At 38.1% G+C, this 24,095-nt stretch overlaps 2 protein-coding genes across 4 annotated transcripts; both read right to left on the bottom strand.

Moving 5' to 3' along the window:
* Positions 1-825: 825 nt before the first annotated feature.
* ro60 (Ro60, Y RNA binding protein) lies at positions 826-10,838 on the bottom strand. Of its 3 annotated transcripts, XM_035420691.1 has the most exons (10): positions 10,659-10,838; positions 10,023-10,090; positions 8,922-9,528; positions 8,362-8,582; positions 8,056-8,202; positions 7,540-7,677; positions 6,605-6,721; positions 5,694-5,810; positions 5,232-5,378; positions 826-4,738 (listed from the first exon to the last, which is right to left on the bottom strand). In XM_035420691.1, exons 3-10 carry the CDS (start codon positions 9,511-9,513, stop codon positions 4,586-4,588), a joined length of 1,632 nt encoding a protein of 543 aa, XP_035276582.1. In that variant the 5' UTR covers positions 9,514-9,528; positions 10,023-10,090; positions 10,659-10,838; the 3' UTR covers positions 826-4,585. The 3 variants fall into 3 exon arrangements, with proteins under 3 accessions (XP_035276582.1, XP_035276580.1, XP_035276581.1); XM_035420689.1 differs by lacking the exon at positions 10,023-10,090 and having other exon boundaries at positions 10,659-10,837; XM_035420690.1 differs by lacking the exon at positions 10,659-10,838 and having other exon boundaries at positions 10,023-10,650.
* Positions 10,839-20,219: 9,381 nt separating this feature from the next.
* Positions 20,220-23,677, bottom strand: LOC118229378 (regulator of G-protein signaling 2-like). Its single transcript, XM_035421291.1, has 5 exons — positions 23,498-23,677; positions 23,285-23,371; positions 22,411-22,472; positions 21,896-22,062; positions 20,220-21,046 (listed from the first exon to the last, which is right to left on the bottom strand). The coding sequence occupies exons 1-5, from the start codon at positions 23,557-23,559 to the stop codon at positions 20,852-20,854; spliced, it is 573 nt and encodes a 190-aa protein (XP_035277182.1). The 5' UTR covers positions 23,560-23,677; the 3' UTR covers positions 20,220-20,851.
* Between the last annotated feature and the right edge of the window lie 418 nt (positions 23,678-24,095).

The following is a 24,095-nucleotide window of genomic DNA, read 5'->3' as shown; positions in this document are numbered from 1 at the left end:
GGGCTGCCCAGCACTGGCATTGCCATTATTCTATACCAGACTATAATGCACACAAGTAGTCGGGGAAGCCCTTTCTCCAGCAGTCTGAAAGTAGGTGCTAGGAAGTAGTGGAGTGCGATGGCATAAATTAGTCCGATGAAGATCACAGAAAAGGCCCTTTGGTTCCCTTTGAAGACAATTCAATTTAGCTGGAGTCTTTTTGGGCAATCTTTCAGCTGTACAAAGGTGGTGAGGAGTCACAGTAATGAGCCAGCTTGAGGGGTATTTTCTGATGTGGGGCTGGGGTAAGTCATTTCTTTTGGCAAGAGCCTGATATAATGAAAAACATCCAGGAAAAGCCGATGTCTGTGCTTCTTTCAGGAACATTTAAAGCTTCTGATTGAAGTGATTAGGCCAACATTTCCCTTTTCTTTTCTGTCTGATACAATGTCCATGCACTCTGAAGGAGCTTTGCTCCAAAACACATCAGTTCTTATTTTCCCCTTGACTTTAATAAAACATTCCTAGAAGAGTGCAGTCCTTAAGCCGTATTACTTCATAATGAAAAACATATCTACCTATACTGGCCGGTGCTTTAAAGGTGTTTGGCAATATTATTCTTCCTCTAGGATGAGAACTTCTATTCCATAGCGCATATGAATGCATTTTATCATAAGACTGTTAGGTAAGATAAAACAGGTAGCTAGCAATACCAAAAAAACAAGCAATTGTCGTATGCTAACACTTGATGAGAGTATGAGAGTATGAGAGTCTCTCCTGTTCCTTTAATTAGGGCACCAAATGTAGGGAGAACATTAGCAAATGTTAGCAAAACAGAGACACTGATTTACAAATCTATTTCAGATTTATTAACAGTTTGGGACATCACATATCTTCCAACGGATTCTTATTTGCGTCAACATAATTAACTGTTTCAGTGTTTCAGCACTTAGTTTAAAAAAGACATAGCTAGCTAGCTTAGCAAGCTACATGGATAATATATAACAATTTAGGCAGTAAACAACATCTTATATTTTGGCTTGGTCTCTGAATTACAATGTCTTGCACACAAAAACCTTTAATGTAGTGCCAGTAAATGCTTGCAATTCTCTACACCTTACACAGATTTTAGAACACAAAAACCTCTTGTCCAAAACAAATGACTTATTTTAAAAATGGTAGCTACATGTCAGTCAAGTTAAACTGAACAATCAAAGCGGTAGCTAGCTACCTATTACAACTCAGCCCTCTAACATTTGTGTTCAGGTGAAAGAAAAAATCAGCCCTATATAACATTTAGCTACGTCTACAAATGGTGGCAGGAGGTAAAATGAGTGAATGAATGTGCACAAAATAAAAACGAACTAAAGTGGACCCTGAATACCTACAGTATACACAGAGCAGGAAACATTAGTAACCACTATACAATACAACATGCACATAGCAACTTTACAGTACGATGTCACACACAAAAAAGTTACTATTTTGCTATTTTCAAAACAAGTGTTGGACAAATATTTCACAATTAATCCCAATACAACCACCAATTTTGCATTATGGAGGTAAGAAAGATTAAAAAGAATCTGCCCTGTGAATGTTCACTAGTTGGCTAGCAAGCAAAAGCTATAAAGCTTGCCGGCACATTGTTATATATATATTAGGAAGATCGAATGAGAGCAAAGAAGTAAGGGAGCTTAAGGCTGAGAAGAGGATTCAGTAGGAGGTAGTACTGCTTTCCAAAAACAGAGGCACTATGTTCAGCAAAACCTTCATTCACAGAATTTCAATTCAGTTTTCAATATTTGCAGTAGGCAGATTGGTTCAAATTGAATAGGAAAATTTCACATCTCAGAACTGGTTTGTAAGGTACATCCACACTGTGCAGGAGTCCTGATAGGTTGATTTGAATTTGTAATGGTTTCACGCCTAAAATAGGTGCATACACTGACGGTTAAATTTGTCACTTCACTTTGACAGACAATACAGATAAAGTATCAAGTGCTGGACCTTTAAATTTGGATATGCATAAGCTGTGCGTGGAGTGTGGAGTTGTTCACTGAAGTGATTTAAGCCTTTTTTCAGAGCAGGTTTACAACATGCATTCTTCAGCATACCACCCACTATGCAAACTAAGATTTTAAACACCAGTGCCTCAGATTCATGAAGTTACTTGTCCATCAGATTCAGTGCATTTTTTCTAACATGCTATGAAGAAGTAAAATGAAAGTTGCAGGTCAAACTCAGATTGACCCTGTATGTATTGCATGCTCATCGGCAACAAACTAGGCCAACTGTGTGGAAACCAGCCTTATGAATAAAAGGGATATGTTAATCATATCTGCAAAATAATTAATACAAAAAAGATGGTGAATTGAGAGAACAGGTTCAAAGAGGACCCATAAATCACAGTTAAATGGTCAGACAATTAGTATTTTCTACGTAGGGGTCGATTTAATAAAACAGGAGCCATTAACAAAGAGTTTGGTTGGTTTTGACAAAAGAGGTAATTTTACCTTGAGTTATTAGTCTGAAGTCATTGCATGAACTTAAGCTATTGTTCTATGACTGAATTGACTCCTCACTGTAAAGCATTACTACTCGTCTTCTTTATTCAGCCATGTTTGAAGTATAAAGCATTTGAATTTAAAATACAGTTCTGAAGTCATACAGAAACTTTATAAAGGTACATTCAGTTGTATCTGTTACATCTAAAACGTAGTGAAATACTACTGGTACATTAGTTTAAATTAGTTTTTGCATAACTAACATTCTTACGCTTCCTTCTAAGTGTTTTTACTTTCTTACATATACTACAGTATGTTCCACCTTTCCCAGCAACCTTAATTTGACCAGATAATTAAAGAGCTTGATTGGAACATTAGAAAAACAGTACAATGATGGAAAACACTACTGGTAATGCATAGCAAACATTGCACTGCTGAGAATGAATGGATGGATGTAAACAGAACATGAAAAGACAGAATTAGAAAAGGAATTCACTGCCCCTTCCAAAGACAAAGTTGCTATGGTTCTTGGCATAGAATGATTTCTGACTGTGACCGAGAGAGAAAAAAAAAACCATCTCCTGACCTATTAAGCATTTAACAGGAGTAATCTGGTCCCTCATCTAAGCCCTAAAATGAGCTTGTCCCCCTCAATCTGTTTGAACTAAGGGTATGACAATGTAGAATAATAGTGTTGATAAAAAGTAACACAAAAGAGCTGTCTACAGTCATCTCTTAATTCATATTATATTAGAACAACAACGTCATAATGTGCTAGAGTTTTGGCTCTGTACTCCATATTGGATTTGAAATGAAACTGTAAGCAAGGGGTTAAAGGGCAAGCTTTAATTTGGGGGTATTTTCATCCATATCGGGTGAATGGTGTCGGAACTACAGCCCTTTTCATACATAGTCCTCCCATTTTAGGGGAACAAAAGTAATTGGACAATTGTCTGCTCAGCTGTCTCTTGGCTAGATGTGCGTCTTTGCATCATTAGTTCATGCAAACGAAAGCTAATGAGCACAAGAAAGCTAGAATTGATTCTAGGTGTGGAATTTGCATTTGGAGTCTGCTGCTGTTGTCTCTCAACATCATGAGGACCAAATAAGTGGCAAAGCCAGTAAAGCAGGCCATCATGAGGCATACAATGAGAATAAATCAAGCAGAGACATAGTAAAACACTGGGTTTGTCAAAATCAGCTGTGTGATACATTGTTAGTAATGTAGGGAAAATACTCAGTGTCTGGTGAATTAAAAAAGGTTGCACATTTCAGCCAGTTATTGAGTGCAGCCAAGTACTGAATATAACAATACGTGCTAAATTTACCAATTACTTTTGTTCCCCTAAAATGGGGGGGACTATGTATAAAACATGCCACAATTCCTACACGGATCACCCGATATGGATGTAAATACCCTCACATTAAACCTGACAGTCTGCACGCTTATGTCACATGCATCATTTCATTTCACATCCAATGTGCTGGAATACAGAGCAAAAATAACAAAAATTGTGTCACATACTTATGGACTGCACTGTACATAAAAAAAACTACAGAAGCATTGTATTAGCTTACAAAATAAATGTTTTCGGCACACAAACCTTCATCGATAAAGTGTTAATCTTTAGCAGCACACACATACCATTTTAGCTGAAAGATTTGCTTGTTAGACAACAAAACCTACAGATCTCACTTCTTTGCCATTATATCAACTTTCTAAAACAAAATCCAGACCTACTCTGGAACCCTCCATGAAAAATTACATTATGATGTAATTTGCTGCTGACCCCACCCAGCCCCTAATCACATTTCATTACATGAATGTCTTACACTTAAATACACAAATTTGTCCAGCCTGCTGGACCTTAAGAAACTGTTTAAATCGAAACTTCCTTCTTCAATGAATAAAGTAAGTGCTTGACAGATGATTCACTTTACAATTTCACGATTTCTTTGTTTTGTTTGCAAGGGTTTAGTGTTTCTTTTTTGTTTGCTTTTCTGGGTACAGTCCTTGACAAAATTCAGTTCACCTTACAGTTCCGTTTGGTGCTTGTCCATTTTTTGAGGTTTAATTTTTATTTTCCTCCTCCTGTCGTCTCTCAAATGAGATCCAGCACAAAGTTGTTGAGGACTTCCAGAGCCCCAGAGTCAAAACCACACACCTCCAGCATGCCTCGGTCGTCTGGGTCTGCAACTCCAAGGCTGTTTGACGTGAGCCCACACACTATCAACTTTGAGAACACTCCCATTTTCTGCAGTTAAAATAAGCAAATACATCAAGTGAATGTCATACAAATTCCTTTTTCTTGCTTGTTCTTAAAAAATGAAATAATGCTCTTGATAAGCAAACTAAAAGTGAAATGAAATGAGGATTATTGGGGGGGGGGGGGGGGGGGGTGGACCAAAGGCTGAATCAATTTTTAAAATAAACCATTAATTATATACATTAATATACATAAACAGATTCATATTATTTAGTGAATAGTTTTGAACAGTAAGGTTCTTATCTGGTTTTAGGTTCCCTGAAAAACACTTGCAAACTTACACATTAGAAACAATTTAAAAACAAAATGACTTAAAGGCATACCGACTTTGCTGACTTCAAACGTGCATGAAGTCAGCGAAACTGCATAAAAGGCAGATTGCCAGTGCATCATAGATATGCCTTAGCATGGTTATGTTATCATATTTTCAAGATAAAAATCCTGCATAGTATGCCTTTAAGTGATTCTCTCCACTACGTACTTGTCTGTGCAGCTTCAGGGCCTCTACCGGGTGGACATTCCCAAACCAGGTGTCGTTGTTGGTGAGAACGATAAAAACATCTGCTACTTTGCCCTTTTCTGTAGCCCACAGGACTGGAAGAGCACAGTCTGTACTAAGACTGGGAATCTGAGAAAAGATAAACACAAAACAGTTACATGTTTTAAAAACCTAACTCTAAAAACCAGTATCTTTACACGGGCAAATCTTTTCTTTTTCTTTTTTTTGTTCAAGAAAACAAGCTGGCAGGTTTATCTCCACTCCACTTTTTTGTTCCCAAATTGACCATAAGTCAGTGCTCATTACTGGATCCTCTGCTCTGCATTAAGGCAGACTGAAACAGTAGTACACCATTTGTACACAACTTACTCAGCCCTTTGATTGCATTTAGAACAAACAAATCAAAATTCAAATTTTATTTTTATTTTTGATGCACATTCTCACCTTCACCAATTTTTCTGTTACCTCCATGAGAGACATGTCAGCAGTGACAGGACAGGGAGAGACCGCTCCTTCAGAAAAAACAAGGATCTGGGAATCCACCTCGGTTCGCACAACAACCTTCAACAAATGATTTCAAATGCAAATTAGATGCACATTGCCACTGCAAAGCTCACAATCTCCATCTCATTTATACAGACTTGAAATAATATGGTTTGTGGGTCAATTTATATTATTTTTTGCAATGGTGATAATGGAAAAATAATCAATTATGACAAAAACCCTTGCTAGTGTTTAAGCATTACTGTTCCGCTAAATTTAGATATTAATGTACTTTACTTATGTTGTTGAGTATGCTAACTATGCTTTTTTGTGTGCTATATAAATGTGTGGTACATAAATTGCAACATAATGGATAAGGAACTGGAGAGTGTGTATGTTCAATTCCCAGGTGGTGTATGCTTGATTTAACTTTGCTTTCTGCATTTATCCAGCTATATAAATGGATTCTCCATAAAAGAATAAGTCCCTGTGGATAAGCGTATCTGCTACAAGCCTCAAATGAAAATGTAAATATTGATATCATAATAAGAATAGCTTCTGATGAGTTCCCACAATCTGACCTTGGACAGTGCAAATTGCACATGAAGTAAGTGTGGAATAGTCCTTACACAATAATTCTTGAAATAGAAGGGCTACAAGTTTGAATCCAAGGAAATTAGGAACACTTTTACTGTTGTACCCACTGAGAAAGACAGTTCTCATGCCGCCGTACATATTTGCAATGCGTAAAAATGTCATCCAGTAAGCATGGATAAAGAGGTCTGCTGATCTCACAAATTATATAAGGAAAGAATGTGGGAAAACCTCACCCGATTGCTGATTAGTTCTGTTATGGACACACTTTGGCCTACCATGCTCATAGCTGCGGCTATGGTGGCTGCATTGATGGGACTCCCCAGCCCTGTAGTGTTCATTGGTGCGCTGACATCCACGCCCACTACAAACCGTTTCCCAGTGGCTTCAACATTCTAAGGATAAAAAGAGGTTCAATAGCAAGTGTTGGCAAACATTCAACAGAGTTAAATGAGATGCTAGATGTGGAAATACAACAGCTGTCTTGAAGAATTTCAAGATGTATACATAAAATCCTGGCAAAGAGAAGAAATTTTCACAAGACTTGTTCATTAGCAAGTTGCCTGGCACTTAGTTCTTAGGTGATGTTTCCAGCCACGGTCTAATTAGCGTTCCAATCAAGTAGTGCTGTGACAAAATAGTTTTTGTTGGAATTATTTCCTTCTTTCTTTTTCTCTACAAAAGAGTAACTCACAAATGGTAAGTCATAGAGAAACCATATACAGCGGGTAGGGTGCTATGGCCCCCCACTACTCAAGAAAGGTGTCACACATGTATTGGACAGTTGGTGGCACTATAACACATATATACATTTTGACCCATAACATCTAAACTACACGTCCAATTTATGCCACATTTCACACATGTATTTGGGCATTCCAATTTCATTGGCACTACCCACATCTACCATCTTGATCTAACACCATTTTGTTTTATATGAAAAACTGTTTTTTTGTTGTTGTTTTTTTTCCACTGAAGCTTTCTTATTATTGGTCCCAGTCAAACCAAAATTGGTATATATTATTTCAGAAGACTGAGATACACAAACATGTTATTAACAAACTAAATCACTACAGGAGTCTCACTCAGTAACATTCGGTAACATACAGGACATATGTATTCTGAAAAACAACAAAGAAAGCTTCCATTATCAGTACAAATGAAATATGTGGCAAGCAAACACAGGCTAGTTTGGCTGGGGGATGATGCTCACCAGAAAACATTTGTAAAAGGCTTTGTCCAGTGCTTGGATGATGCTTTCGTCTGGTTCCCACTTCAGTTTTCCTCTATTTCCATGACCTTTCTTGTAGGTTTGCGAAGCCACCAAGATGTGGAAGGGATGAATTTTAGCCTGGAGTTGTGAGAGACAAAACATGTTATAAATTTTACATTACTGCTGTTTTAAATGTAATGCAGCATTTAATGAAAATGGCTAAACATAATTAGGAAGATAAGATTTTCATTTGGAGCTTAGTTATGGTGTTATATAATCATTGATATTATATTTATTAATATAATTATTGACAATATTCTCAACAAAATTCTCACTTATGTGACTGTGTTGCAGGGACGAGTACTTACAGCTATCTGGGGACTTTTAGAAATATCAGAAACAAACACCCTGAAATTGCAATATCAGTCTCAACCCATGAAAACAGCACGGAAAATCTCTTAATCGGCATACGACCAATCGACTGTCGGACAAATTCCAAGTGGACAAATTCCATACCTTCTTCAGCACAGAGTCGTTCTGGAGTCTTTCACAAAGAGCTGCAAAGTCAGAACTTCCAGGTTCCAGGACCTTGTCAGCAGTCATTTTACCCATGTTCCGCAGCACTTCAGCCACTGGCATCTCCTTCAGCAACGCCTTCCAGACCTAACAGAACATAACAGGAACTAAAAGCATCTGAATGACTGGATAACTGCCTTGCTATGTTCCACATATGGACCTCAAAAACACACACAGTGTAGGAGCATATTTAAATAAAACAGAAATGTACATAATTGAAATAATTAGCAGCAGACAACTGCAAACCTCTTTGGATTTCAGGTGGTTGGTCAGTAACTGTTCTCTTTCCAGCCTGTGCTCCTCTATAAGATGGACAATTTCCAACTCATCCTCAGAGTGTTTAGCTTTCTCCACTGCCTCCAAGTATTGGAGAACTTTGGTGGTTTCCTCAGTGTTCTCCTTATCGCCATATGATTTCTGCACCTCCTTCCATCCTTTTGTTACATACTTACTGATCACCGCAATAGCTGGAAAACAAAGCCAGCAGTTAGTTAAAAGGGAACCTTGCCTTTTTAAAAATGTATTTATGCCAGCAATTATGCTTAAATAACTTAGGCTTAGGCTTCTCGAGAAACAAGGGCAAAAAACAGCAAAACCTGCTGACTAATGAGGCTCGAAGAACATGTTCCTGTGATGTGTTATTTTCCAAAATTATAAATACATTCCTGCTTGGTGTGTCTGGCTGAAATCAGACTTGAGAGAACTAAGAGAAGAAGAGAAATAAAGAAGACCAATCTCTTCATTTGAGGTACTAGTGTGCAAAATTGATTTTTGTCTTTAACAATAACAAAAAAGTTTACTTTTACCTTCATTTGCAGGCTTCATGTGAGACAGCCTCAGTAGGTCCTGGTGCGACCAACCTGCCCTTTGCTTATACTTTGTAACAGCCAGTGCCAGACTCATTGCGTCTTTTTCATTATACCAGTCCGCAACCGCTTTCCGCAATGCTCGCCCCCATATGCCGCATTTCATGCCTTCCTTCAGATCTTTCTTGAACTGGACGAAGGTGAACAGGTGCGTTGGAAGGCGACAGATGTCTTTCAAGGCCTTGAAGGCGGCCTGCTTGGTTTTAACATCACAGTGCTGAGAGCAAACAGCGAGAGCAAAAAGAGCAGGGTTTGTCTTTGATGCTCTGCAGTCAAGGCTGAATTTCTTTATTTCCTGAACCACTTCGCAGCCTCTGCCCTCCTCTATTAGTCGCATCAGCACGGTTGCGTTCTCCATGCCAAGCTGGTGGTCCTTTATGCTGTATGTACCTGCTTCTGATCCGAAGCACAGAAAACGACGCAGTCGGGTCATGTCAGTTACTTCCCAACTGTGTCCACCTGCAGGATTGTGTGCCTGTTGTTCAGCATTGAAGGATTGCACCTGCGTCACCATGCATCCAGCAGCCTCCATTTCTTAAGAGTTTCTCTAATTGGGAGGGGGGACAAAACAGAAATAATGAAAAACTATCATAAATAAACTAAATCAATCTCTGACAATTGTGTACCCAAAACATGGAATTCCACAGGTGAAAAAAGATGTAATTACACAGGGGCCATTTGATAGTAACTATGCACATGAAACAGTCGAATAATAGATGCATTTTGTTCTACTGTATGTAAATATCATTCTTAAGCAACAGAAGGTTATGGTTGAACTGAAGCATCACAGAAATTCTGTCATCATGTGCTCTCACTTCACCATAACACAGGAAGCCACCCAGAAGAGAACACAGCCCTCCTTGGTGTCTAGAGACACCCTCCAACCCGCCCAAGAAAGTTTTCGCATGGCGTCATCCGCCTGGTGACTTGAATGCAAAAGAGCAGCTTGCAAGCCAAGAGCATAGCAAATCAAAATGTAAAAACTCGCCAGATTAGATTGTTATCAACTTGGCTAAGTATACGCAGATTCGGTGTACTCACTGTTGGTGCTGACAATTATATGATGTCAGCAAGATGAAATAAAAATCCCCGTTGATAGGTAACGTTAGCTGCACCGTTTTCCAACAACAGATAGCCCGAAAGTTAGCTTGCATATCCAATTAAAGTTAGGACAACTGGCTATCTAGTTAGCAGGTTTAATAAACCTTTTTGACAAAGCAACGCACTGACGTTATATTTATCTTGCAAACAAATTCCCGCGGTTCATTTGAAACATGACAGCTGTATTGGCTGCAAAGCCCGACAATGTGGGTATACAAGTTCTGACAGTGCTAACGACCGGCTTGGTATTTCGGAAGACAATAGGAATAGTAGTTAACTTGGTAGCTGGGATGACAAGGCTAGCGAAGCGACACCACAAAGGCTTCACCATTCGTGATTACTTGCGAGTGAACTGACAATGTTTTCAGGACAGGAACACAGAGCCAGACCTTAGATAAACAGCTAGCTATGGTGCTAACTGGAGATTACACTGATTATGCTGAGCTAGCGAGCAACCAAGCCACTGATTAAAGCTTAGCAATTGATGATTATGCTGGCAGAACATCCCACATTATATAAAATATAACCGGCGATAGCAACAAAATGTACTTTCCATCACTTAAAACGACATCCTACCTCCAACACGCAATTGAATCCGTTAACTATATTTTCCTCCAAGAAGAATATAGCTATTTCTAGCTAGCTATATATTTAGCCAGCTATATTTTCCCGAACATAGCGGCCTCCCTGGAATGGACAAAACCGTGACAACAAGCAGCCGCAATGGTTGCTGGGAGAGGATAGTGCAGCTGTTGTTCTCAGAATGCACACGATGGTTGAGTACCACTTCTGACAGATTCATGTGATCTGAAAGAAAGGAATCATATCATCGGACGATGAATTCGTGTTATTTTATTAGGCTCAGTACGCTTATTGTATATGCATAAACTAGAACTGAATATTCAGTATTCAGTGTTATGTATTTGTCTCCACCACTGCGTTCTACAATCGGTACTACTACTATGAATAGATAATAATAATAATAATAATAATAATAATAATAATAATAATAATAATATCTGACATGTTAGCTGAGCAACATGATACATTCAAATACATGTTGCACTCCGACAAGGTCTTTGTGAAACAAGCTGTGTAGGTGGATGGAATACCAAAATAGTTTCAAGCCCCTGCAAAATATGAACAAATTAAGAAATTGATAGTAAAAATAATAGCGACATCATGATTTTGCCTTTATGTCAGCAGCACCCCTTGCTTAAAACACGTTTGCATGTCTGCATATGCGGGACCTCTGAGGATGGACCCTTCCAATCAGGTGGTGAAAACATCTGTTGCCTGCATAGTTTCTGGCACACAGGACTAAAAGGGCACAGTTGGTGTTAACACTGGGAATCTGAGGGGAGATAAACACTAAACATGAAAAAGCACTATTGTATCTATGAGTAAACCAACATCATTAGACTGGACTAGACTAGAATAGAATGGAATAGAATAGAATACATTATATTAGACTAGACTAGTTCCCCAGAGGAAGGTGAAATAGCTGGCATAAAATAAATGTAATTGATTTACATAAATTACACTAAGAAATAAAATTACAGAAAGTACATATATAAATTCTTAGACTGCATTACTATTGTTACAAATTTGCATTTAAGAGTTATGTTAAGGAAACTCTGGTTAGAACTTCCATAAATACATTAAATGCTAAACACTAAAATATATAGATGGGTGACAAATGAAATGAAAAATCTGAATAGTGTAGAAACATAAAGAATGTAGATGCTTCTATGCAGGTGTACTACATCATACAATTAAACAATTAACATTCTATCATGCTCTGTGGCATGTATAGAAATGCTTAACAGGCCCAATTGACCTCAATTTTGGATCATGATGGCAAGAGGAAAAGATTTAAGTGACTTTGAAAGGAATTTTCCTGGCATGGTTTGAATCCACTTGTTCTCTCATATGGAAGGGTCACTGCAAATCAGTAAAAAGTTATTCTGAGTGATCACCTTTATCGTATGATGAAACATTCCTATCTTGATGGGAGTGGTCTCTTCCAGGATGAAAATGCCCCCATCCACAGGTCACGAGGGGTAACTGAATGGTTTGTTGAGTGTGAAAATGATGTGGATCATTTGCTATGGCCTTCACAGTCACCAGATCTCAACCCAATTTAACACCTATGGGAGATTTTGGACTGATGTTTTTCAAAACACCAAATGAGGGAATATCTTTTGGAAGAATGGTGTTCCATACCTCTAGTAGAGTTCCTTAGACTTGTACAATCTGTGCCAAGGTGTATTGAAGCTGTTCTGGCAGCTTGTGGTGGCCCAACACCTTACCAAGACTCTTTATGTTGGTTTTTCCTTTAATTTGTCACCTGCCTGTATATCAGACTATGCTAAACCAGAATATTCAATTAAATATTAGAATTAAGGTGTGCTGTGTCAGTGATGAGGCAAATATCTAAAGCTGCTGAGTTTTTAAAAATAATAGGGACCACAGTCCTCTTTCTGATCTCAAACAGGTGATTCAGAGAAAACCATTTATTAAAGGGAACAAGCAGCCAGGTGTCTTCTGGGTATGATTTATTTTTTAATGAATGTAGACATTTGCAGAACATATGCATCAGCATGACACTGACATCAAATGGAAGACACCCACCCAGCCTCAGCTGATAGCGCCAGGAAAGTGCAGTGGGGAACAAGTCGTATATTTTCAATCACATGATATGCCATTGCTGGGCAGCAAGTTCCTGTTTTATCTTCACAACATGTATGGATAGCAACATCTGGAGGTGTACACCTACTGTATGTCTCACTGTATGCTTTGTTTATCTTGGACTGTGAAGTTATTTCTGTGTGTGTAAAACCATTTACCCACATTTCATGTTTCACTTACATCCATCCATCCTTTATCTGTACCCACTTATTCCTGGTCAGGGTTATGGGGGATGCTGGAGCCTATCCCAGCGTGCTTTTTGTGAGAAGCAGGAATACACCCTCAAGAATTCACCGATCTATCCAAGGGCATGTTTTGCTTACATGACTAATATAATGAATGGATGACTCTGTGACTCTGTGAGTCCCTGTCATTCATACTTCTTCCTCTCAGTGACTTGTTTTATGTTATGTGTCTTCACTCAAGTCAGTGTGGGTGGAATATTTTCTGATCTGTAAATGGTGAAAATCCTGGGATTCACAGAAGAGCGGCACACACCAAACACGACAGTCTGTCTGATAAGATATTTTATGATAGGGATTGCTCATGTGTCTGCTTTTCATAAAGTTTATTTTAATAATTCTATCGGTGGGCTTTTGTCTTTTTTTTTTGTGGTGTTTTGTGCTAGCATTTACACTGCTTCCCAGAGGAAGGCTGTGCAGTGAAGAGGGTGGGTCTTAGCGTAATGGAGCAGGGCCCAATTTTAGGGGCAATATCATGCAGTCTAAATTTCTGAAATTGATGTACAAAATGAAGCATTGATGATTTATATTGCTGTGAAATTGAGCCCTGTGGCTGGATAATAGATGAAACAGAAGTATCTTGGGTGAACCACAATGAGGTTGTGTGCCAGCTACTGGAGAAGTTAGAAAAAGATAAAAATGGGGTGAAACATTTAGAAGTCAAGAGAGAAAGTGCAAGCTATCAAAATTGATGGTTTGGTTATACTAAAATGAAAGAGAAAATATAGAAATAAAATAATCATAATAATAATAATAATAAATTTCACCATATCAAAGTGTTTCATATTGAATGAGGAACTCACCTCCACCAACAATGTGTTTGTTCCAAACTGCTCACCAATGAGTATAGTTTGTTTATTTAAATGATAAAATACTGTAATTAGTTTAAGAATTTAGGATTACCAAAAATCAGAGACACAATCCAAGCAAACTATTTAACTTTTCCATGAAGAAAATGTTTTCAGGGTGCTACTTTTACAAATACTTACATTACTGTTCAGTTTAATCTTTGAATAAAAAAACTTTTTTTGTGAGGTTCCCTATTTTTTTGAGTTTCCTCTTGCATAAAAATTCACCCATGAATGTAGGCACGTACACGCACACAGACACTCCCATTCCCTATTTTCTTGCAGTAGTCATTTATAATATCTGACTTCTGATAATGTATACCAATATACATGCTATTTTTAAAAACTGTGACCTGATGAAATACAAACATGAAGAAGAATGAAAATTCTGTGGAATAAAATCCTTGTAAAAAATGAATAAAATATGTCTTTTAAACTATTTGACCACTAGAAGGCAGTCTTGATCAGTAAAATAACAAGAGGGGTAATCTATGTGTAGACTTTCTAAAACAGAAATAAGACCAGTTTTTAAATAATATAATTGTGTCTTCACATGAAAACAGGTAGACAAAAAAGCCTGCATTTCACGTCATGTCAGCACAAGGGTTATGAGAACATAACACACTTCAACTGTAAGGTTTCATAGTAGCCTACATGACACACCATGCATCTCTAAATCTATCTCTTTCCGGTCATATGCCTGGCCAAATAAAGCACTAACAACATATATATTTTTTTAATGTCAATGTTTTTCCCACAAATTATAAAATCAGTTTGAAAGACCATTTGGATTTTGTGTGCTACGATTAACATTTTCGTGCTAATTTAGAGTTTTTGAGAGAGTAGCACATTCAAATCTTTTAAAGCAAATAAATGAGTAACCATTGGAAAAAGCTGGCATATTTGCATACCTTGTAGGACCAATGCATATCATCTCAAACAACAGATCTACTGAATAAGAAAAGCTTGCTCATATTGACATGACTGTTAGCACAGACTATAATATAACCACTGTATCTGTTCATAGTTCATCTGACACTACTTTAAAGTTCTCCCTCTTTGTCTTTTTTTCCTTGTGTAATTCTTTCCCAGAGCACATAGCGCACAAAGTATTTTTGTGTGTGTGTGTGTGTACATGGAAAAACCAAAATATATTTTGTCACATTGATGCACAGGGCATGTAACAAATTTTCATCCCTTGAAAGTCATCCTGTAGTGGCATATGTAGTCGATGTAAGAAGCACTACAACTGAAGCATGTGCACTCCTCCAGTGACACCTCACTGAAACCCCTGAGTCACTGAGACCATTTGAATCTTTCTAAGTCTAAGGCTTGAAACATACTTGATTTAAATTACGTGAACTCGTACACAAGATGGCTGTCATGCGTGCCCTGTGGTCATTCAGAGCATTCTTTGTGCACTTCCTCAAGAATGAAGGCTATGTGTCTACAAGGTGCAATACCTGCGTAAACCGCAGGGGCAGTATACATTCTATGCCTAGTGACATGACTGACGCGAAGAAGCCAGGAAGAATGGCAGAATCATTTGAAGAGAAGCCATGCTCTGTCCCCGTCAGAAAATAAGCAGACGAGTATGTGAACAATGTTGCTTGGGGGTGGGACACAGCCACTTCACGTGCACGTAGCCCAAGAAAATTCAACAATGTTCCTAAGTAGCAAGCACGGAGGGCATGGATGTAGCAAGCACGGAGGGCATCGATGGCACAGAAAACCATTTTACAAAGGGGATGCACAAACTTCCTGTGGTTGCGACACAGTCAGAAAACAAAGGTTACCATAGTAGCGTACTACACACACATGCATACTCGCACATTTTCTACAATGCCGTATGTGATCAGTGATCAAACAGAGCGATGACGCAGGAATACGCAGATTTGGTGAAGCTGATGCAGTGCCGATAATCGGCAGTGGATGGCTGTTCTTCTTCCACAAATCTTTTAGATACCGACGCACTTCCTACACATGATTCAGGATGAGTTGCTGATATCTGTGGCTTTTTAACAGCCGTGTGGTCCTGTCTTGCATGTCTGTGTTTTGCTGTCACTGCATTCGGTGTGGGTCTGCTTCTTGCGCTGACTTCTCAAAAGGAAGTGCTTCCTTTACATAGTCGATGACCTTTCAAAAACATGGGTTTGACAAGTGAAGGCCAACAAATTTAAAAAGAGAACTAGGCCTTTGCAATCATCCTCCCTGTAATTTTTTTTCAGCAGATTATTCTACTGATTCAGTGAGCTTTTACACAATGTCTGTATTATATATGTTCAATATGAATGTCTATGTTAATATGAATACAGGGCATATGCTTTAACATGTATAAAATACTGTTTCTTCTGAAATTACTTTGAGTGGGCAAATCCCATTCTACATATTCTCTGTCCCAAATATAAACATGCAAATTGAGAGTTGGGTGTGGGGGTTGTCAAAATTCAATGTTAAAATTATGCCTATGAGCTGAAGTGTGTAATTTTTAACAAGGTAGCATCTCATCTGTAATATGTATGTGACTAAAAATTTGTTTTATGTGTGTTCATTTTAACAAATCAGTTGATGTTCTCATGTTAAAAGTAGCATCCACCTTGCAATTCTTGCAGTACATAACTGTTGGATTAATTTGACCTTTAGCGAAAGACAATTTTCAAATGAAAGTACATTTTCAAGGCAAACTGGAAAATAGGTCTTTCATTCACTGAACCCATGCAAGTCTCAGATTCCAGGTTTAGCCTGTTTTAAAATGAGAGCAATGAGGATGCTATGATTAAATCTAATCAGATACCAACCAAGAATGATGCCAACTAGGAAATGGGCCTATATTGAGCTCACAGTGCACATGAGTGGCCATTGTTTGCATTCCATGGGGAACACATCATGTGTTAGGTATACGTTTTTCCACATCGGAAAATTTACCACAATGGTGACAATGCAGATTCTCTATCACTCATTTTCATTTTCATTTTTTCAGTCCACCAGCTAAACCTGCATAGATTTTGAGTTGAGGGAAGGCACTTTATATGCAGCATATACAGAGGCTTCTTTCAGATTATGAGGTTTCTGGCCACAGTCTGGTTGTACTGACTTGCCTCTTTCTAAGGGATAACAAATCCTCTTTTTGTGCTTGGTGTTTTTGTGTTGCAAGGTAATTAGTCTTTAGGATCTAGATTCCATGTACTGCATGCACTCCTTTAATTATAATAGACCATAAACTACTGAGAATACTGATTGAAAAACCAACATAACAACTCTCTGTGACCTTCAGCGAGGAGAGCTTAATGAACCTTCTTTGGGCAATGAGAAATGCTAATTTAATGGAAGGAAAAGTCTCCAATGAGTATATATATATATATATATATATATATATATATATATATATATATATATATAGATAGGAACTGTTTTAAGGGAAATGATGAATATGTGGTTAAAATTGGGTGAATTGAACCATGTAGGAATTACAGCCCTTTTCATACATACTCCTCCCATTTCCGGGCACCATAATGTTTGGGACAATGGCTTCGCAGGTGTTTCTCATTAACCCCCAAACACCTGTCCAACAGACCAGAAACTGTCTTCTGGAAGCAGTGGATGTGTCCGCAGAAGACTTCACAAACAGAACTACAGAGGTTAGCCTGTGAGATGCAAACAACTAGTTAGCTGCAAAAACAGGATTGTCAGGTCACAGTCTGCTAAGAAGTACCTAAAAGAGCCTGCAGAAGGGATTCTTGACAGATCAGAGCAAGATTTACTTGTATCACAGTGATGGCAAGAGAAAAGTATGGAGGGCGAAAGGAACTGGCCCTCAAGCACCGCTCCTCATTTGTTAAACATGGTGGTGGCTGTGTTATGGTTTGAGCATATATGGCTGCTGCTACGGGTACTGGCTCACTTGTCTTCATTGATGATGCAACTGCTGATAACAGCAGAATGAATTCTGAAGTGTACAGAAGCATCTTATCTGCTCAAGTTCAATCAAATGCCTCCAAACCCATTGCATGGCACTTCATCGCACAACAAGACAATGGTTGCAAGCATACTGCTAAAGCAACAAAGAAGTTTTTCCCAAGTCTAAAATTGAAAAATTCTTGACTGGCCAAGTCATTCACATGATCTGGATCCAATTGAACATGTGCTTAATAGTCACCGAAACAAGCAGGAACAAACAGGCCTGGCAGATCATTACCAAAGATGATACTCAGCACCTGGTGATGTCTATGAGTCACTGACTTCAGGAAGTTATTGCATGCAAAGGATGTGACAAAGTACCAAACATGACTACTTTCCTTAACATAACATTAATATGTCCCAAACATGGTGCCCTGAAATTGGGGGGCTATTTATGAAAAGTGCTGTAATTTCTACAGGGTGAAACCAAAGCATATAAAAATAACCTTAAATAAAAGTTGAGAATGTGCATTTAACCACATGTGAATTGCTTGATTACAAATCTAAAATTGTGGAGTACAGAGCCAAATCAAGAATTAAAACAAGAACATTATGGTGCTCACTGTATATATATATATATATATATATATATATGTGTGTGTGTGTGTGTGTGTGTGTGTGCGTGCGTGAGCATGCATTTTTAAATTAATTAATTAATTTTTAAAAAACTTGGCAAAGAGAGTGGAAAGTAGCTTTCCACAACACCAGTGATGTTAACAAGAATTTCAAATATGTTCCATCAGACAAAGAAAACAGGCTCTTTAATTAGCTCTAGTCATGAAGCAATAACTACTCCATTAAATGCTTTTCTGATTGCATGTGAGCGATAAACTATGTCTGTGACAGTCCGCACAAAGAGAGGTGCTACTGTTGAATAAGAGCCATAGTCAAATAGGCTCATGTGCCCTTGATGTGACATTGCAGGTAAGCAAATAGCATTAGAACAAGATGATATTCAACCTGTCTAAAATGTTCTTCACAATCTATCAACATCAATGCTGGTACTCCCACCGATAAGGGGAAAAAAGCCCTAGGCTCCAGCCCACTGTGTTCTTCAATTGTTTTCACTTTCTTGTCGGACAGAAACCCCAAAAACACTTAAGATGATATTAGAATTTAGATTCTAAAGTCTGATCTCCATTAAATTAATGCCACCTTATGAGCATTTTAAAAGTTGATTCTATGAAATACAATCTAACAAAAATAATTTATCTAAAATAATAGACTAGACTTGAGTAGAAGAGAACAGACTGGAATGAATCTAATAAATGGAAAGCGAGAGGTGTAAATTGGAGTGAATACGCTGATATTATAAGCATAAGACTACCTCCATTTATAGACCCTGCTGCTGCCACAGGACATACTTACAATTTGCATGTGAATTTTGGCCTGTTGTGAAAAACAAAAGCTGGGGGTCAAATCTTGTGGTATTTTAACTCATGAATTCCTTTCTGTTAGTTATTCACTGAAATACATACACAATCTTTAAGCATTAACGGGTCAGCATTACAACACTGAACTATGGAACTGATTGAAAATAACCAAATCATTGAATTCAATAAAGAGGTTGTGACTGGAATTGTAAAAGTCTCCTAAGAGGAATATGCAGGCTACTCTACTTTATACTCAATCATCAGACTGAACAGATTGATTATCTTTGATTACAACACTCATGACCTTCCCCCAAGTCTCTGTACTTTGCATCTGCCTCTTCTCCCTTTTCATGCTTGGGTCTGCCAGTGCCATCTCTTTACATGATTTAGCATGCCATTGAAATGAATGCGATTTCATGAAATGTAATCTGAGCCATAATCCCACATCAGTTGATTTAAGTAGAAAATTGCCTTGAAACTCATCGTATAAAACCATTCAAGTTTTTGCATATGGAGAAACATAACTGGTTAAGTAGTATGTACTTAGAGTCTAAGTAGAATAGAGAAGACATTTTAAATTGAATACACTAGACATCAATAAACACAACTCAAAATCATTAGTTCACAAAAATAATTTCTTCCACACTGTTAGGAAAATGTCGTGAAAAAAATACAGCAATTTACTGGCAACAATTAGGCATCCTCAGGAGTGCTATACTACTCCCCAACTTATACAGAGCGTGCCCTGGTGCTTGCCTGCCACTCACAACCACTTGCCATGCTGCCATACCCGTGGGGCACTGCCCGGTCCATCGAAGCCACGTCTATGATGAATTTAGATTGACACTCATTCTTAATGTGTGATTTTAATTTGAGAATGATCCATGATTTGTGTTAATCTGAATATCCAGTGGGTAAACAGCTGGCTAGTTAATGCAGTGTATTTTATTAAGCAGGAAGGTGGGTCCTTTGCTCAAGTACGTATCTCTTGCGTGGATATATATGACGTGATGGTGTTTTTATCTGTAGCATTTTGCATCATTTTTATTGAAATGACATCAGTATCACTGCATCAGAACACAAGGCTGATTGTCAAAAAATTGTGTTTTTAAAACACATAAACATTCATACACTTTATGAATCATTTAAAAATTATTTTTGCAGACCAGCTGCAACTAAGAGAAGGTTTATTTCATGTCAGTGACAACATCAATGAAGTCTGCCTAATTATGCAACCCACAATGTTAGTTTTACATTAACAATTTTACAAGAATATAAAAAGAACACTTGTCCATTTATTGTTGGCCTATTTACATACATTCTATAAATACACAAATGCAAATTGCCTTGGTATTAATAAAAAAAAAAAAATGTTAATTTAGGGACGACAGAACATATTTATCTGTTTTTACAATTGTTCAGCAAAAATAAAACTGATTGTACAAAGGGCCATGACTGTGCAAAGTTGAAATGGAGTTAGGATTGTAAACCATCCATGTTTGACCTTTCTCAATATTTGAAAAGTGGCAACCCTAGTTCTAGTGCTTACCTAAGCCCCAGATACTTTTCAAGTCATGGTCAGTTCCAGGTTCAGTTCACTATGGTCGTGAGTTAACATGGAAGCTTTTTTCGATGATCTGCCAACAACAGATTTAAGTTCAAGCTTTCAGATATGTTCCTTTTCTCGCTGCCACTTTGCAAAGGTCCTTGTAGAACTCTGATTGAATGAATCGAGGGTAAGAGGAGTTCTCCATGAGGCAGTATATCTTATTTTGGGCTCCAGCAAAGCAGGAATAAGTTGGCTGTTGGAGATTCTGGGTAATGGAGTCTTTTGTGTGATAATCCAGGTTGATCTATAGTATAACACGCATGGAGAAAAAAGAAATTAGTGGAATTAGGAAATGTCTTCTTTGCAGCAAACATTTATATCACACAATCACACAATATCAATGTATATTTGTCCTTTTGTCCGATTGTAATGGGGAATAGTTCTGCTTATGGTTTTGAACCATGACTCTCTCCATCTTTATGGAAAAACAAGGGGTGAACCTAGTTCACTGAGCAAAATTTACATTCCCTGCCAGTTAAACTTTGGGATGGCATCACATTTCACAACACTATTTAAATGCTTACTCTGGCATCTGTACTCCGCAACACTCTATAAAATGGGACCATTCCTTATTATCATAGACATATGGCCCAGCCTTTATACAATGACAGCATCCCATTGACAAGTTTGTCACATTTGCCACTGAATTGACAATAATAACCAGTATGGAAGGTATCTGGCCGAGCATCAATCAAAATTTGTCCTTAACGTTGATTGGGATTATAATTTAAGAGTGTCTGTTTCCAGCCCACAGTTTGACAAGTTCATTTTGGTGATTGCTAAACTATGTTTGTCAGGAATAAAACTAATACAATTATTTGTGGGGCAACAATAAAAAAAAAGGTTCCCTGAATCCCAGATGTCTCCCTGTTACTTACGATTTAATGTTTTTTTTTTTTTTAATTATTTTTTTATAAAGTTTCATTGCAAAAGAATTGCAGTGTTTTTTTTATTGATTTTTCTTTTTATTTAACCTTTATGAAGCCAGGCAAGTTACTGTGACTTTTTTAATATTGTGGCTTTCTCATTTTCATCCGATAGCCCAATAATTCTGATGACTACAATTTAAAGTTCTTCTCTAATGTAATCTCACCTCCTTGGGGGACTCGCTCCTGATGAACTCCTCATAAATCCTGCTGGCTTTGGAGGCGAGCTTAGCTGGAGATTTGATCTTTCTGAACTCCTCGCACGCCAGCCAAAACTCTATGTTCTCCTCACAGAACTCTGATTGCAGGAAGATTTTGAATGCTGCTTGCCCATCTACACATAACAGATGGACGACAAAATGTTTTTTGTGGAACAATTACACAATCCGAAATTATTATTATTATGCATATTCATATTGCTTTTCAGACAGCCGTACCAAAGCGAATTACAGAGCATTTTACATACTATCCATCTGCACAGTTTGGATGCTTTTCTCTAGCAATTCAGTGCAATTATCTCAAAGGCCAAACTGCACAACCCCATGGAATTTGGACCTGCAACCTGAGTTACAAGACCCAGTGCCTTAATCATGAAAAGTGACCTTATTTAAAACATGGGAGATTTGTTGAGTACATCCGCATTGATACAAGTAATAGAGTAATAGAACCAACCAAAACTTACAGGTGTGGGACAGCAGTCTTTCAAGGGAGAGTTCCCATTGCTTTATTTCTTCGATAGACAGTCTGCCATTGGAGAGAAAACATGTATACTGAAGCACACAGCTGCTATGAGGGTAAACAAGCAGAAACAAGCCTGGGTCTTGGAGAATTACAAGTTGCTGAAAAACAGCCAGACAGCACTACGGGTGAAATTGTTGCCTGATGTGGGTATATTCGTATATTCACAGTCTGCGTAAAATTAACGTCTTATTTACTGAGACTACAGCTAATTTGACAATGGGACTGCCTATTAATTGCATTTTGCATATGAAGCAGAGCTTAAAAGGCAGTAAAACAAACAAACAAAAAAAAAACTTGTTGGATGTGGGAAAATGTATGCATCTGCTGATGTGCCGTAAGAGCGTATACAGCACTACAGACATTGCACAAAATGTGGGCAGTGATATTCCAGCTCTGGTGGCAATTGTTGATTGAATTAATCCAGATGCCAGAGTGTAATGTTGCAAAGAGCTTGACTGCTCTTTAGAGGCGAATAAATTTACATTCACAAAAATCGACCCTTGTTAATTGTTCAAACTTTAGTTCATTCAACAGAATGGAATAATCCGCAACACTTATATTATCGCCATGTGTTATTTGCGCGATTCTCCCTTAAATGCATTGCATTAAGAAGAAATGCACACCTTGCGATGACTCATGTGAGTGACGCATACTGCACTTAGAGCCCTGTGAGCCAGTTTAATACGTAACCATGTATTGTTCTGTGGCAGAATGCGTCATATCTGTGCCTGAAAGTATTTGCAAAAGGCTTAGTACATCTGGCCTGACCCTATATGCCTGAGACAGTGAACCACAGTTTTGACAACAATTTGTACCTGCAAAACCTTTTCTTTGAGGCTGATTCCTGTGCCAAGGAGGAGCTTTTCAAACGGTGCTGTAAAATGGACCTCCAGGTTTTGTGTCTGGATGTGCAAGATAGCCACAGGTTAGTACATGAAGACATTCTTGGTTTTACAACAAGTAAATACAGGCACTGTCACAACTTGAATGCAGCTTAATACATCATCACCAGCAATATTAAAACTTACTTGATCCTCTGTTTCTCAAGAATCGTCAATGTGTTATCATGATGTACACGTGCTATGTCCATTTTTGTTGATTTTCATTGGGGATTGAATGCAAAAGCTCTATGCAAATTTATTCCCGACGCTTTCCCCAAAGCAGACTTTATGAAGTCTCGCCCAGGATAAACTGTGCTCTTTATGTTCATGGTGTGGTCTGGGGAGGAGCAGACCTACTGCAACTCAACCTGATACCTGATCTGATTGGTCACCGACATTTGATTACATAGAAGGAAGACTGGCACGTTCAACCCTGGGTGTGACGTGGCAAGATGTGGAGCAATATCCGAGGCAAGATGAGCTATATGCAGGTATTGCTCAATAAACGCAGTTGAGAGGATAGGCTAACAAAGCGCTACGAGCTAAAAATAGTTGTAATTCCTTCTGTTGTCCGACCCACTATTGCTATTTGCTACGGTAGCATTTCCTTGGCCCTCTTCTGTGCGTCAGCACACGTCACCCAGCACCAGTAAATTGCTCGTACCTTCAGGGGATAAAAGATGAACAATTGTGTATGTGTTTCAAATAAAATCCTTCTAGCTTATGACTGCATGTCCCTGAGAGA

This window comes from Anguilla anguilla, chromosome 6 (assembly GCF_013347855.1).
Source record: "Anguilla anguilla isolate fAngAng1 chromosome 6, fAngAng1.pri, whole genome shotgun sequence".
Classification (NCBI taxonomy): Eukaryota; Metazoa; Chordata; class Actinopteri; order Anguilliformes; family Anguillidae; genus Anguilla; species Anguilla anguilla.
Note: the sequence above shows the minus strand (reverse complement) of the source record. Positions and strands in the feature narration are given on the sequence as shown.

Excerpts from the sequence above, each read along its gene's own strand:
- ro60 (XM_035420691.1), bottom strand. The coding sequence starts at position 9,513 with ATGGAGGCTGCTGGATGCATGGTGACGCAGGTGCAATCCTTCAATGCT. Across the intron at positions 7,678-8,055 it reads ACGACTCTGTGCTGAAGAAG|GCTAAAATTCATCCCTTCCA; the intron begins GTATGGAATTTG and ends TCACAACTCCAG. Across the intron at positions 5,379-5,693 it reads TAACAGAAAAATTGGTGAAG|ATTCCCAGTCTTAGTACAGA; the intron begins GTGAGAATGTGC and ends ATCTTTTCTCAG.
- LOC118229378 (XM_035421291.1), bottom strand. The coding sequence starts at position 23,559 with ATGGACATAGCACGTGTACATCATGATAACACATTGACGATTCTTGAG. Across the intron at positions 22,063-22,410 it reads AAGACTGCTGTCCCACACCT|ATGGGCAAGCAGCATTCAAA; the intron begins GTAAGTTTTGGT and ends TGTTATGTGTAG. Across the intron at positions 21,047-21,895 it reads GGAGCGAGTCCCCCAAGGAG|ATCAACCTGGATTATCACAC; the intron begins GTGAGATTACAT and ends GTTATACTATAG.